Here is a 16,596-nt window from a genome sequence, read left to right on the forward strand (position 1 = left end):
CTAAAACAGAAAACTGAGGCTACAATTCAGAGGCTGCACCAAAACTGGACAAAAGAAGATGGAAAAACATTGCCTGGTCGGTTGAGTCTCGATTTCTGCTGCAACATTTGGATGGTAGGGTAAGAATTTGGCATCAACAACATGAAAGCATGGATCCATCCTGCCTTGTACACTGTAAAAAATGTTACTTAGATCTAACTTATAAAAAGTGAGGCAAGTGGTTGCATCGGACGTTTTAGGTTGATTCAACTTCCAGCCTTTTTTAAGTATTTTAAACACTAAAACATTGCTTAAAACAAATGCAATAAAATTAAGTTGAGCCAACTAATATTTCTAAAATTACTCAAATCAGATAAACTTACTTTTTTTGTTAAACTTAACTTACTTATACATTGCTATATGTTGACTGTACTCATTTTAATTAAGTATTATGAACTTAATGATCTAAATAAAATTAACCATGCATATGTCATTTAAAACTAATTTAATTGACTTCTGGCTGTAACCTCAGAAAATAAATCTTCGTTTCTATATTGTAAGCACAATATACACTAGTAAAAACAGATAAACAGACTTTCCTGTCAATAACAATTAAATAAGAATGGGAAGATGGATTAAAGACCATAACATTCAATATCAATCGATGTTCCTTTTAATAGTGACTACAAAATAGGCCATTAATGTGGCTACACATACACAATACATAAATAAAAACATTAATAATACCAGATCCTATTGAAAAATCATCCAAGGCAACTCAGTGAGGAGATTTGCATATTTTGATGAAGATTTAGGATGCATAATGTCCAGTCCCACAAAGAGTCTCTAATATATCTCAAATGTATACAGTTTTGATGGATACTTGAAGTCGAGGACATCGGTAAGTCCAAACAGGAGCCATCATGCATTTGACAGGTTTGGCAAACCTCTGACAGTCCTATGATAATCCAAACTGTGTTGGGCTGATGGCAAATTTTTCCCGTGGGCAGCCGCATGCACCTCTGATTCCTCACAACTCTATTGGTAGAGACAAAAAGAAACAGGAGTTCAGGTGGTTGCTACCAAACAACATTAAATAGCTAAATACTGAATAGGAAATAACTACAAGTGAAGTTACAAAAGTCCAGTGAGAATGATGCATGGATGAAACACCTTAGTTTATCAGTTAAAAATTACCTTAGTTAAAATTACCTAACTTCTATTTAAAAAATAAAAAAAGGTTATAGAGGTTGTGTAAGTACATTATTCCAGGTGTTTTTAGTTATCAAATTTTAAAGAAAACTGTGATTTTACTCAGTGTAACAGTGCATGTCATTGTGTTTTCCTGTCAATCAAAGAATTGTTAAAATTTAGGTATTACATTTTTTGTTTATTTTGGCAACTTATAAAGCATAAGAATGTGTATTTAATTTAGATATTAAAACTGTTTGAAAATGGCTATATGAAAATTATAGAATACAAGTTCTATAATTTAAATGTCATCTTCATTTTGCACCAAACTTTGCACGTCATAATACAAATTTTATTAAATAAATAAATAAATACATTGCCATTTTACACATTACATTAAGGTTTACATTAAATTTTTGCTAAAGCTACATTTAATTGACTTTTTCTTCAAATTTAATGTCACTGGCAAATGACAGTTCAGGGATTCAGTGTTATCAGTTAGCTTTATTGAAAGACTGACAGATAATAAGAAACTGCATTAGGATATTTTTATACTGTTTTTACTGTTGCACACATAATATCTGTGTAAAAAAAACAGTAAAAAATTACTGTTGCACTTCAGATATCAAATGTAAGTTAATTCTATGGAGCCCACTATTGTTTGCAATTTTACCAATGTTTTACTTGCCTGCAAATAATTATAGCTGTAGTTGTATCTAATGTTTTTCTTACCTGGATGTGAAGTTTGAAGATCCACAGGTAACAAAATCACTTTGGTATCTAAAGACCAAGAACATGCATTTTAGAATGAGGTGCATACAGTTTAAATGGTTCTGTAAACATCAGTAGTAAATGTAATTTAAGTTAAAATAAATTGTAAATCTGTAATTTATTCACTATGCAGCATTAAAAAAAACTTATGGACTAAATCTCTAAAACACAAACTTTAAGTTATACTTTCTCTTACGTTAAACACAAACTACTTAACTGTTGCATACGTTTCTGCATTTAATATCCATCCTTAATGTGCTGCTATAACTTACCACCAGTGACCTTGTTAATCGGTTCTGCAACGTTAGTTATACCTACTAAGTGTTTTAAAACTACTTTCACTATTTTTTCTCAATAATATCACTTTTAATCATTAGCATAAACTAGCGTTGGTTAGCGTTAGCCAACTTAGCTTTCCATGTGAGAGCAGTCTAACTGTTAACATACCTGAGGCTACAGTACAATTTACAAAGCTAAAACCTCACCTGCCTAGCGAAGACAGCAGTTTTGCATGACTTTACAATTATCATTCGGCTAAATTTGCAACTTACCGTGTTAATCAGATCCGCTGCTGGGAGCAGTTAATGTCGACCATTGCAGAAGCTGCGTCTGCCTGCTAAATCCCGGGCAATGAAAAAGGAGTCACGCAAAACTATAAAAATCACGTTTTATGAACACCTGCCCACATCGACAGCTGCTCTAATAAATTGTCTGTGTCAACTCACTTTTATAACATTTATTCTACACAATAACCACGTAAAAAAATCTACTCAAATAAATTGCATTAGTTTTATTCAAAATATACAGTTATATAAAAACTGATATATTTTAAGTAAAGAGGAAGCAAATTAATTTTTTTTGGTATAAAACAAATAAAATTAACTAGATTGCAATTATTTAAAGTAGATAGAACCAACTTTGTGAGTGTAGCACTTTTTACAGTGTATCAACCTATCAGGCTGCTAGTGGTGGTGTAATGTGAGGGGGATATTTTCTTGGTACACTTTGGGCTCAGTATCATTTGTTGTGTCAGTGCCACAGCCTACCTGAGTATTGTTGCTGACCATGTCCATCCCTTTATGACCACAGTGTATGCATGTGCCATCTAGTAAAGCGTGAATCATCTCAGACTGGTTACTTAAACGTGACAATGAGTTGACAGTACTCAAATGGTCTTCACAGTCACCAGAACTCAATCCAATAGAGCAACTTTGGGATATGGTGAAACGGGAGATTTGCATCATGAAGGTACTAGAAAGATGTACCCCAAAAAAAGTGCCTGGTGAGTATATAACGGTATACTTGGACTGAGGTGCATCAGACTAAGCCATAAGCATCATTTAAAGCATCTTTACACAACCGGTTTGAAGCTGCATGTTAAAAATGTGTTGTTAAAATGCAAAACCGCTTCAACGGTAGACGAAATCATGCCATGCTCAAACCTACCTCCGCCCCTATAAAAACTGTAACTCCTGTGTAAATGCATTTACAGTATGCCACCTCCGAGCAGCTTTTAACTTTTTGAAGATGCCCAAATGTCACATCAGAAGTGCCTCTATGCCACATTTGCAGTATAATTTGGCAGTAGTAAGTCTTTAATGTAGCATTGCATCTTTAAGGTATTTTAAGCACTCAACAGTCTTAACTGGTTTAGTAAACACTCATAAAAACTAAGCAATAATGAGTAAGAAATATTCAGGCATGATTTTATGCATATGTTTTGCTTTACATGAAAATCTGATAATAATTGAGTATTAATGGATACTAGACTGGGCATAATTGTTAACAGACAGAGGCTGTTCACGGATCATCTTGGATCTTGGCAGCTTTATTTTTTATTGCAAGTCAAACAATTAAACCGTTTCATAAAACCAGTAACCGATTGACTTAATTAAGTTGTTCAAGTATAACCAGCAACAAGCTGAAAAAAATGAATGAGCTGATAGTAAGTATGTAGTCTTGTATACTGAGGACTGATCTAAGTTGGCTTTGAGAAGATGTTATTATAATTATATGATTAAAAAAAAAGAATTTAGTCATACTATAACGACTATTGTTAAATGCAATTCACAGCTAGATTCTAAATGCTTTTAGTTTATTTTATAGCTCAAGAGTAAAACCAACATTTAATATCAAATGACCGCAAATGCCCTTAATAAAATAAAATAAAATAAAAATAACTGTTTAGATAGATGGATCTAAATTAGATGTATTTTTAGCATATGTTTGATTTTGATTTGTTGCATTTTTTAGCATTTTTTGTAGACCTGTAATTTAACTATGAAACCTAAAGCATTCAGAACTAGCAGAACCGATTCATAAAAAATGTAGCATGAAAAATGTCTCCCATGGCCCTGATTTACCCGAAGTGCTCCACTTTTCTGCCAACCTCACACCTTGCGTTTGGGTTAAAATTATCCACGGCAGATCAGCAACACCTTTATGACCTTGTATGCAAATCTCAGGCGGTGGCAGTGTGCAAGGAATGCCCTGCACTTCACATGACCTTATTATCCCGTTTTGAGTGTGTGGCTGCATCCAAAACTGTAAATGTGAGTCAGAAATGAGCTGATGATGTCACAATGGAGCAGGCTGCCTTGTAAATCCCACCGTTTTGCTTCACTTAAATGGACAATTCACTGCATAACTTTAAAGTGAATTTCTATACCAATAAGTGAGTAATATTTGCAGAAAATATAACCTTATTCATTGCTCAGCATCTCAAATCTCTCTTTTAAATTAATATTTTAAATAGGAAGCTATATAATATTATACTTGTGTATATACATTAGCCAGTACTGAAGCCAAATCTGGAGCTGAACTAACAAAATAACTTACGATAACGTTCCAAAAACAAGTACACTCAACTTTGTATGTTATAGAAAAATATTAAATACAAATTTTAAAAAGAGGAAAAATCAAGGGAAGCAAAAATGTAGATGAAATGTTGTAGGTTATATATATATTTTGCAATATTTTGCTTGAATTTAATTCAGGGTTCTTACACCTTTTCTAACTTCAAACTCCAGCAGTTTTTAAGCACTTTTAGATGCATTTGTATGCTTTTCCAGCACCTAGCAACCACAGGATATTCCGTCTATATATGCTGTATGTACCTTTTCACATTTAAATCCATTGAGCTATTAAAAAAAAAAACACAATATGACATTTCAACTTAATTTGTTTAATACTTTGGATCATAGATTAATTGGTTTAGCTCTCCCAAAAATGGTTAAAAAAAAAAAAGGTAAAATAAAGTTCTGATCAGATGTGCCATTATTTGTAACTTTAGGTGGTTTCTAAAAAATATCTGTCAGTGTTGTTTTTATTCTCTCATACCCAGACATTTACATTTTCGCGGCTGTAGCTCCCTGTCATGGGAAGGAGGGCCTTGACTAAGTGATTCACAGCTGATATTAACAAATACATTCGCGTTAAAGAGCAGTGGGCCAATCAGAAGAGCTTTAAGGCTGGGCAGGCTTTGCGGGCTTTGTTTACTGCAGCAAGTTAAAATGTCTATATACAGTTAAACTATAAAGTTAAAGTCAGAATTATTAGCCCCCTTTTGATTTTTTTTTCTTTTTTTTATATTTCACAAATGCTGTTTAACAGAGCAAGGAAATTTTCACAGTATGTCTGATACTATATTTTTTTCTTCTGTAGACATTCTTTGTTTTATTTCGGCTAAAATAGAAGCAGTTTTTATTTTTATTATTTTAAATTTAGGGACAAAATTATTTGCCCCTTTGAGCTAATTATTTTTTTCTGTTAGTCTACAGAACAAACTATCGTTATACAACAACTTGCCTAACTATTCTAACCTGCCAAGTTAACCTAATTAACCTAGTTAAACTTTTAAATGGAACTTTAAGCTGTATAGAAGTGTCTTGAAAAATATCTAGTAAAATATAATTCACTGTTATCATGGCAAAGATAAAATAAATCAGATATTAGAAATGAGTTATAAAACTATTTTGATAAGAGATATGTTGTGAAAATTTTCTCTTTGTTAAACAGAAATTGGGGGAAAAAATAAACAGGGAAGCTAATAAATCAAGGGGGCTAATAATTCAGACTTCAACTCTATATAATATATTTTGAGTTTGCATAAATACAATTTTGGGCGCAAATCCAACCAAAACCATCACAATTACAAATTCAAGCAGGTTCAAGCACTTTGTCCAAAATCCTTTTCTAACCTTGAAAGCACTATTAAAAATCAAGCATTTTCCAGGATTTCCAGCACCTGTACGAACTCTACTATACCAGTACTATTTTTTTTTTAGATATTTCTAAATATGTTTGGTGACTAAAATATGATTTTAATAAATATATCTGTTTAATAAAGCTGTTTTGTTTAAATGCACCAAAATACATTGCCTAAAATGGGGTGTACTCAATTATGCTGAGCACTGTATAATAAAAAATATTACCTTATAAATAATTTCCCCGTGACAACAAGCCGCAGGGCTAATTTAAAAGTATAGTTCACCTAAAAATAAAAATTGTCTGTTTATTAATTTACTAGCGACCCAATGACAATGTTGCCTCACAGGAAGGAGGTCTGGTTTGAGACCTTTATATGCAATTTCTCTTTACTCAGGTCTTTTGAGATGAAGGTATAACTTTTTTCATGAGTAAACATAAGAAGATTTTTAGTGGAAATAGTGTTTCTTGGTGAATTATAAAATATAAGTCAATGGCTACTTACACAGTAAATAAATATATATATATAATAAAATAAAATACAATAAAAAGAAAAAAAATCTAATAAAAGAAAATGAAATCATCTACAGCATTGATACTTTTAATCCACAGTCCAGTTAAACAAATAAATGATGGTTTGAATCTAGTTCAAAATAATAGCTTGTGTAATTAAGAAATATTAATTTAGTTTTCCTATTTAATTTAATATTTTCAATTTTATTTTCAGAAAGCAATGCATCTAATTATCTTTGTTCCTCGGATAAAATATTTTTATTATTTGTTTTCTGTAGCTATTTAAGTAACCCCACCTTGATAACTGGAGTAAAAGGTATGACAACTAGCCCACAGACCACTTGGAGTGTCTTACTATGAAATTCCTATAGACCCTTTTCTCATTTCCGGGTTTCTTACTAGCGGAAGGCTTCATGGTTGGGTAAACTTATAGCGCAGTGAATCAGAGAGTATAACAAATCATTTTTTTACAATCCTACTATATTAGCTGAAATAATAAAGGAAAAACTTCACTATGGTGTTGTCAAAATCTTCAGAAAAAGGGGATAAAAATAGTGTGTAATTCTTTTTTGTAATTTGACGCAAAGATGATATAATACATATACATGTTCACACGTTTTTTAAAATCAAAATAATAAAAACTTTCAAGGATTTATGACCATCACATGCATCATAACAGTCTTGTCAAAAGGATCTATTAAGTTTTAAAATGTGAATCTAATATCACAAAGCTTTTTATGCAAAACTTAAAAACACATTGTGCCAAATTCTTTTGCAGACACGATAATGATCAGTCGCATTCCAAGTGTAATATTAATCATTTACCCAGCAACCGACCTGAATATCATCTTTAAAGTGTTATGACCAAATAAGAATGATAGCTGCAAACTCACTGAACTCTTAAGCTCATACAACATGATTCATAGATGTGATTCAGACGTCTCTAAGGCATACTTACTTAAAACTGTCACTGTAACAGATTGAGGCTGAAATTTCACAGGGACATGGCTGGACCCAACTAATATCCCAGACTTCTGCATCAGAATGTGTGAAAAGTTTGGTTTGATCATTAAGAGCACTTGAATTATGATTTTAGTCATGATTTCCAGTATATAACAGTGTCTTAACTACATGCGGCTCAAGATTCCAGCATTGCCAAACTATATATTTACTAGCAGTGTTGGCAGTAATGCGCTATAAGTAACGTGTGTTACGTAATAATATTCCTTTTCCAAAGTAACAAGTAAAGTAATTTATTACTTTTAAAAATATGTCATACTATTTGAGTTACTTTTAAAAAATGCAATGCGAGTTACTTGGCTTTTACAAAATATATTGCGGATTTAAAATGACCTTAGTCAGGCTGAATCACACACTCAATGATAGAGCGTTTCGAGGGAACACAGTCGGCTCGCACTCATCATCATCATCTCTCTTTTTTCATAGCAGATGAGTCAGTGTACTGTTCTAGTAACTGAATAACTCTGTATATTGATATATTTTAAGTCAGAGGGAGTATATCCGGTATGTTAGTACTTACTGTAGATGCAAAGAGTTTCAGGACAACTCCGTTCTATTTAATGAACTGGTTCGACCCGTTCACTTAGAAGATTTGGTTAAAACAAGCAATTCAATTCTCGGAAAAAATTAAACAATGGCAGGCCGGAGACTTACATTTTTGCTGTGAATTCTTGTTATTTTTAACTCATTGAAGAAAAGACGTGGATTGTGTTTAAGTATGGATTATGTGCAAGTAAAACTCTTGACAACTGCAAAAAACAGGACATCAAAAAAAGAAACCTGAATAAAGCACATAATCAGTACCTGAGGTGATCAGTGACTACGTTTACATGGACACCAATAATTCGACTTTAATACGATTAAGACAATACTCTGATTAAGAGTTAACCATGTAAACAGCGATGTTTGATTCATTTAATCAGATTAAAGTCATAATCAAACTAAAGAATAAATCGAATTAAGATGTGTGTAGTATGCCGATATAAGTCACATTATTGAAGTGCAGTAAAGACATGTAAACACCTTTATCGAATTATTACCGTCATGTAGGACTTTTTGCCGCGTTTTGCAACAGGATAGTCCACACACACACACACACACACACACACACACACACACACACACACACACACACACACACACACACACACACACACACACACACACACACACACACACGGCTGTTTGAAACTCTGCACCTACCGAGTCAGTGCAGACCACAGACACCTGCATCGTGAAATGCGGAGGGTTTTTTCCCCGTTCAGCATGCGGTATGAACTTCCATTAAAACAGCACTCTTCCAGCAGTTCATAGTTGCTTACAATATCTCGTTTGTCACGGAGGGAATGCATGAAATGTTCCTGAATGAAAGTGAAAGTGCCAAATTGCAGTTAAAGTCGACAAACTAAAAAATGAAACACCCAAAATTACATGAAACTCCGGAGGAAATGCGGATATCGCGGTGACGCAATGACGTAAATCAAATTCTGTGCTATAACACGTAAAACGGGATCATGAAAGGAACATTTAAAAAGCAGCTCATGTAATCACCTTAGTCTTATTAATCTCTTAATTGAAGCAATTAATTTGATTACTGATGCCCATGTAGACATAGTCAGTGTCATAGTAGTTTATGCTGTTGTTCAGCTACAGCGTCGCAGAAATAGAAACTTTTTTTTTAAATAGAAATTTTTCGAGCTACTTTTATGGATAGTTAGGACTAGTCCTGTCACAATAATCAATATATTGACTCATCGTGAAATACTAAAATTGCCTTTGCAATATGACTTTTTTAAACGTTAAAGCCATTTTACATTGACATTTACGCTTTACTTCACCGGTGTCAACGTTAATAATTGGACATTTACATAACAGGATTTTTAATAATAGGACATTTAACTTTTTAACATCAAGTTATAGAATCTTAGTAATCTTAAGAACGATAAGTATTTTAAAGTGTTTATCGCTATTTGCATGATTGTTATATAATCAATATAAGCAGTGGTAAAATCTCAAAATGACAATAATATTGCTTATCGCAACAATTTCTGTGACAATATATCACACTTCAAAAATTCCTTATTGTGACAGGCCTAGTTAGGACAAAAACTAATGTGTCGCAGCATCACATCACATGTTTTAATGTCAATTAAAAGTTTCCCTTACGCAATTCTCGTGTGATGTCATCAGAGTCACTAAACAATGCCAAAAACACTTCTGACGAGGATGAAAGGTTTGTAGTGTATGACACATTTATAGCTACTTTGTTAAACTTTAGATGTATATACATGGTATATCATTTCATTCTGAAAACAATAGACACAATCCCTCTAAAATCATAGGAGCACGATGTCTACATATCAGCAGACGAGCAGCTGAGGAAAAAAAAGTGCACATGGGTTTAGAAGGATCTGAAAAAATGTCATGGCATTCCATCAATACTGACTAATGACTTAAAAAAAGAAGACACCATTAATGGAGATGATCCATCTGTACCATCAAACATCCATCTCATTCACACACACGCGCACACACACAATTACATACACAAGCACCAAAACATGCACACTCGGCTTCTCTCATTCTCTCGTACACCAAATGTAAAAGAATCAGAAACACGACGAGAGCTTATACACACAGTGGCAGGACTGAGCATAGTCTTCTCTCCCAGTCATCTTTTAAAATAATAAAACAAGTCTAATATCCCACACTGGGGTTTGTAGCCCGACACCTTGGTCACACAGAACATTGTCTTGAGATTCACCATAAAAAAAGAAACCAAAAACAATCCAGAGAGTGACAGCTCCTCAAGAATACGCCACATTTTCACGTCTCCTTGATGTGGCATTCGCATCTATTGTTCGTTGAAATGTTTTGTTTACTCTCCCCACGAGAAATTCAAAATGTGCCATGAATTGAATCCTTCAAAAGCTGCTGTGCAGTCTAGTTGAAGACAAAACCAGGGCTGGGTACTAAAAAGACCTTTACGGGCCTGAGAAAAGCTGACAGATTCAGTCGATCTTTTTTTTCATTCATTTATCTCCTGTTAAATAAATAGTAGAAAAATAATCCTTTCATCTTCATTGTTTTTTGAAAAAAAAACAAAGCTGTATCGTATGTACCTGCCAAATCCACTCCCGCACAACCTCTACAGAGGTCAAATGTTCGCCTATAGAGGAGCAGGCAGTTCAGGTTCTCCTCTTCTTGAAGGGTTGGTTGGTGTTGGATATTGGTGGTGGTGGTGAGGGCAGGGTTGAGGGTTGGTTCTGAGGTCACAGCTGGACAGGATCAGCACTCAGCGTCCACACTGTGAACGGTTACGGCGGCCTGAAGGTGGTGTGTGTGCAGATGCAGGGGGTGGTGTGTGTGGGGGTGCCGATAGGGGTGGAATTTGTGGCTGAGAAGAGCAGCTGTCTGTGGAGGAGTGTCCAGGTCAAGGTCCTCGTCGTGATTGCCCACATCAACGCCCGCTGAGAGCGGATCGTTATTGCAGGGCGGGTTCTCACTGTCCTCCTGAGGGCTCATGGTACTGTAACCTGCATAGAAGAGCAATCAAAATCAGTCTTTTCGGAAGCTACGGTTAAGTGTCACAGCTGAGGTCAGCATTACTAGCCCCCCTTTATATTTTTTCTTCCCAATATCGGTTTAACAGAAAGAGTTTTTTCAACACATTTCTAAACATTACGAATTTCTAACTGACTTCTTTTATCTTTGTCATGATGACAGTACATATTTTGCTAGATTTATATTACAAGATACTAGTACTCAGCTTAAAGAGACATTTAAAGGCTTAAATAAGTATAACAGTGGTTTGTTCTGTAGACAATTGAAAAAAAGAAAAGCTTAATTACTGTGAAAAACTCCTTGCTCAGTTAAACATAATAATGGAAATACACCATAAAAAACAGGATAGTAATATTTTGTTCTTAACTCTAATGTATACACACTTTTTTTTGAGTTACAATTCACACTATTAACAAAGCATTAGCTCAACAAACATCTTATTTGCTGTTTATTAATAGTTATTAAGGTAGTAGTTAGATTTAGGTATTGGGTAGGGTTAGAGATGTAGAATAAGATCAAGCAGAATATGTGTTTTAGAAGTAACAATAAACCGGGAATATCCTTATAATAAGTAAGGCAATTCGTCACTAGTTCATAGTGAGAATTGGTCCCTATACTGAAGTCTTACCGTTAAATTTGAATCTGAAACGTCCTACAAGTACAGATTGTTGTATCTCTAAAGCTTCGTTCAGGCTACACAATTTATAATCTCGGTTACGCTAGTAACCGTGTTAGATTTTAGCCTGAATAAAACTTGATGTTTCATGGTTAACGAATATGCCAGACTGCTTCATGATCAATCATTGTGTAATGTCTACAATGCATTTTGTCATCAAGAGGCAGCATAAAGTAGAAATGACTCTTTTATTGACTATTGAGTGTTCCAACTAAATATGCCTGTTTGTTGAATGAAAATACACAACCAGAAAAAAAATCTTGCCGCCTAGTTTTAGCAACAACAAATAATAACTCGACTTCTAGTTGATCATTTGTGGCTCATATAAAGGCAAAGGCCTCTAGATTACACTTATTTTACCAAAATAAAATATGATCATGCCTTGATTTTTAATTATTTCATTAGGACAGTAAAGTCTGACTTTGCTTAGTCAAAAGTCTTGTCACATTACAGTAATAATGTACGGTATAGAATAAAAATCATGCTGCACTGGAAAAAGAATGAATATTGTGTATGATGCCCACGAGCTTGGAGGACTGCATCCATACATCGCTCAAATAACTTTTTAATAAAGTCATCTGAAATGGCAAAGAAAGTGTTCTAGCAGGAGTTCCTCAAGATTCTTTGGATTCATCTTCAATGCCGCCTCCATTTTCCCCAGACATGCTCCTAAATGTTCATATCTGATGACTGGGCTGGCTAATCGTGGATCACCTTGACCTTCTTTGCTTTCATAAACTTTGAAGTGGAGGCTGAGAAGGAGCGCTAACCTGCTGAAGACTTTGTCCTCTCGTGTGGTTTATAATGTAATGGGCAGCACAAATGTCTTGATACCTCAGGCTGTTGATGTTGCCATCAGCTCTGCAGATCTCTTGCACGCCCCCTTACTTAATGTAACCCCAAACCATGATTTTTTCTTCACCAAACTTTACTGATTTCTGTGAAAATCTTGGGTCCATGCGAGTTCCAATAGGTCTTAATGATTGGGATTGTAATTCAAAAAATGATTCATTAGAAAAATCTACCTTCTGACACTTTTCTAAATAATCAAGAAGTCAAGTTATTTTTGTTGCTCTCACAACTGTGATCCACGATAAGACTTTTGGCAGGTAGTGTAGATTAGTTTATTCATGTTGTGCCAGCAAAAGGTGCTAAATACTATAAAAATTACATTTACAGAACCAATATTTTTCATGTATACCAATAATAATGTTTTAACCAGTGTAATGCTACTTATAATTATACAAACAAGCATTTGTTATACACACAGTGATACAGTAGCAGTAATGATTACATAAATTAGGTAGTTGTGGTTCACAGGAGTGGCAGAAGTGTGACATGATGTTCTTGTTCTTTTCAGTTTTATCTTCAAGCAATGCACATGTCCTGACACGTACGTCCTACTACACCTATTTTTATACAAGCGGTTTTAAATAATAAAATACAATACAAATGTTATGTCAGACTGAAAAAAAGGAAAATCAAATAAACCAGAAATGTGATTTAAAAACTTAGATGCAAATTATACACCTACATTTAGACAACTTTAAAAAAAATTGCTCACGTTAATGTTGAAAACAACCCAAATCTATTTCCCTCTGTCAACTGCTACAGTTCCTGTTTAGACAGCAATGCAAGAAGTTGAACATTCAATAGCTGAAGTGAATAATAAATGAGATGGTTTCTGGCAACTAAATGTCAGACACTGCCTACAAAAACTTGTGTAAAAATGTCACAATAGTTCCTGAGTTCAATTAAGGTACACACCAAGAGCCATCTATACAATAAATGCAAAATTGAAAGAACAAACTAGTCATTTATACACAGTTTTAAGCCAAATTTAAGTTTGTTTTGGAAGTCTGAGCTTTCCAAAAAAAATATTGTGCCTGTTGGCAAATCCATGACAATTATATAGATTAACATGGTATTTTCTGTGGTTCATTTAGTTAAAGAGTGACCAGATCTTGTTGGCAAATCGCAATTTGTTAATGATTTTGGGAGAGAAAGTGCTGAAGTTTTCCTTGTTTTCTGCATTTAGGGTTTAAAAATAAACGAGTGAACTGCTGAATTTGAGTTTTGTTTGTAACCACTCATTTGATTCAAGACTTTTTTATTGTCAGTTATCAGCAGTGACGAAAAAAATACTGAAAAATCATATTCAAGTAAATGTAGTACATTTAGAGTAAACGTATCTGTTCTAAAGCCCTGGTCAGATCATATGATTTTGTCATGATTTCGGCACAATTTCCTTGACATAGGGTGTCCTTGGGAGTCGTAAACGACAAATGGACGAGATTTAATTCTTTCCTCTCATGTAATGTGGCATAGTTCACAACAAACAATACCATGTCTGCGATGCCTCACGAAACCCTCGCAAAAAGTCCAGCATGTTTCGTTTTTTTAAGCAACCTTTACGACGAGTTCCGTCACATGCGTGACACTAGACAATAGAAGCAAGAGTAATATTAATAATTATTTAGGTAATTCCGCAAGTGCTGCCTTCAATCTGCATGTCAGGTAATCCAAAAAACAAGCTGCATATTTACTTATGGGTGGGTCACGGACAGATAAGATCAATCATTGGTTATGCATTGGTTTCTCTAAAATATGAATGTGTTTTAAGCAATTTTATTTGACAAACACAAATATGCAAACATCTCTATTCTCACAACGAGTTTGAGTTCTCTCAGCCTTCAAACAGAGTTCATTCTTCCAAGGTAATCTAGGAACACGTTCAGTACTGCGAATACAATGCGAACTGCGAACTGACCGACGCAATAGATGATTTTGTCATCAAAAAAATGAAAATAGTTTAATATAAGTTTCTCTGAAATTGTGAATATTTTACTTTTATTTTATAGAGGCTAGATTTTGTTTTATTTAACACCAGTTTGTGTTTTGGTGCTATAGCATTTAGAGAACTTGTTTTGAAGCACTTCACCTTAGATGTTATTCATTATTCTTGTTTATTCAGTAGATATTGGACCAACAAAAAATACATTAAAAATAAGATACAAATTATACCAAACAAAATTCGTTTCAAAATACATTTTTTTCCCATACAATAGAGATTCATCTTTTAATCAATAACCTACAGCTTAAATCAAGAGTGCTCAATGCTGTTCCTGGAGATCTACCTTCCTACACAGTTCAGCTCCAACACTGATCAAATACAACTAAACCAACTAAGTAGGTTCTGAAGAACCACTTGGTAATTTAAGACAGGTAGGTTTGATCGAGGCTGCCGCTGAACTTTGCATGAAGGTAGATCTCCAGAAACAGGGTTGGATGAGTGGACTTTTTGCGAGGGTTTCGTGAGGCATCGCAGACATGGTATTGTTTGTTGTGAACTATGCCACATTACATGAGAGGAAAGAATTAAATCTCGTCCATTTGTCGTTTACGACTCCCAAGGACACCCTATGTCAAGGAAATTGTGCCGAAATCATGACAAAATCATATGATCTGACCAGGGCTTTAAAACAGATACGTTTACTCTAAATGTACTACATTTACTTGAATATGATTTTTCAGTATTTTTTTCGTCACTGCTGATAACTGACAATAAAAAAGTCTTGAATCAAATGAGAGGGTCCACCGTTCTCCAGCCTCTGACACCTAGACAGCAACTGAGCCTGGTTTTTCTCAAAAAAATTTTTTTGTCCCTCACTTCTGTCAATTGGTGAAGTTTGCTCCTCGCCAATTGTTTCCTTGGTTTGGGAGCTGCACATCAATGGATTTGCTCATCAGTGTTTGGACTTTCAGCAGTGAAATTTAAACCACACTGAAATGGACTAATCTGAACAACATTTGCAACTCTGAAAATTGGACTGAAGCAGTTTCAATTTACTAGAACTTCTATTTTAAGCTGCTTTGACACAATCTACATTGTAAAGCGCTATACAAATAAAAAAGATAAATTAAGGGTTGGGCACCTCTGGTCTATATGTGCATAGGGGCATGTCTGGGAGTGTGTGTTCTTAAAAACTTTTAATGCGTCCACACTGTACATCTGAAGCATCCAAGTCGTTCTGTCTGATACGATTTGATTGGACAGGAATCACAGAACTTATTCTACTTAGCCAATTATCATAGACAAGAAAAAAGCATAGTACTGCAGGTTTAAGCAAAACATCGCTATACAGTAAAAATACAGATACAGCACAAAAAAAAATTTACTGAAGTAAAAATATACATTTTAAATTTACTAAGTAAAGTACTCAATTCAATTACTGTAATCTGAGTATTTGTAATTCGTTATTTTATGCCAGGGCAATTCAATTTGGTTGGCCTGCAGGCTGAACTTGGCCCGCAAGGCAATTTGTTTCGGCCCACCAAAAAGTGTGACCAAGACATCAAAAAACTATTTCATTTAAAAAACGGCAGCTATAGTTATGAAGTGACGTGTGTCTGTTCAATACAGCACATGCTACAGTTGAAGGCTGCACAGAGTGCGACTTACCTGACATTAAGCGAGTATTGGAGCAGCCGAAAACATTTGGATCTTGACTTAATTACTGAAATACTTACCTAATATAAAGCTTAAATTTACATTAGACCTGATAATCGTGAAACCATGATTATTCTTCAGACCATATATTCGTACAACCACAATCTATATTGATGCATCCATAATTATTATGCAGTTTAAAACATAACATATGCATGTGTCTGAA

The 16,596-nt window shown here is 34.3% G+C and overlaps 1 protein-coding gene and 2 long non-coding RNA genes across 4 annotated transcripts in view; 1 reads left to right on the forward strand and 2 right to left on the reverse strand.

The window, feature by feature from the left end:
- Window positions 1-629: 629 nt before the first annotated feature.
- LOC147843547 (uncharacterized) lies at window positions 630-2,566 on the reverse strand. Its single transcript, XR_015493773.2, has 3 exons — window positions 2,493-2,566; window positions 1,903-1,950; window positions 630-1,017 (listed from the first exon to the last, which is right to left on the reverse strand). It is a non-coding gene; the product is annotated as an uncharacterized LOC147843547 (long non-coding RNA).
- Window positions 2,567-9,909: 7,343 nt separating this feature from the next.
- The window catches only part of cachd1 (cache domain containing 1), a 152,444-nt gene continuing 145,757 nt past the window's right edge, over window positions 9,910-16,596 (reverse strand). For both annotated transcript variants that reach the window (XM_087257443.1, XM_087257444.1), the window contains exon 27: window positions 9,910-11,216. In XM_087257443.1, the coding sequence (XP_087113569.1) occupies window positions 10,969-11,216 (248 nt within the window). In that variant the 3' untranslated portion in view covers window positions 9,910-10,968. The remainder of the gene's footprint in view (window positions 11,217-16,596) is intronic.
- On the forward strand, window positions 11,276-16,094 carry LOC147843548 (uncharacterized). Its single transcript, XR_015493786.1, has 2 exons — window positions 11,276-15,253; window positions 15,455-16,094. It is a non-coding gene; the product is annotated as an uncharacterized LOC147843548 (long non-coding RNA).

This window comes from Danio rerio, chromosome 6 (assembly GCF_052040795.2).
Source record: "Danio rerio strain M-AB ecotype USA chromosome 6, GRCz13ab, whole genome shotgun sequence".
Classification (NCBI taxonomy): domain Eukaryota; kingdom Metazoa; phylum Chordata; class Actinopteri; order Cypriniformes; family Danionidae; genus Danio; species Danio rerio.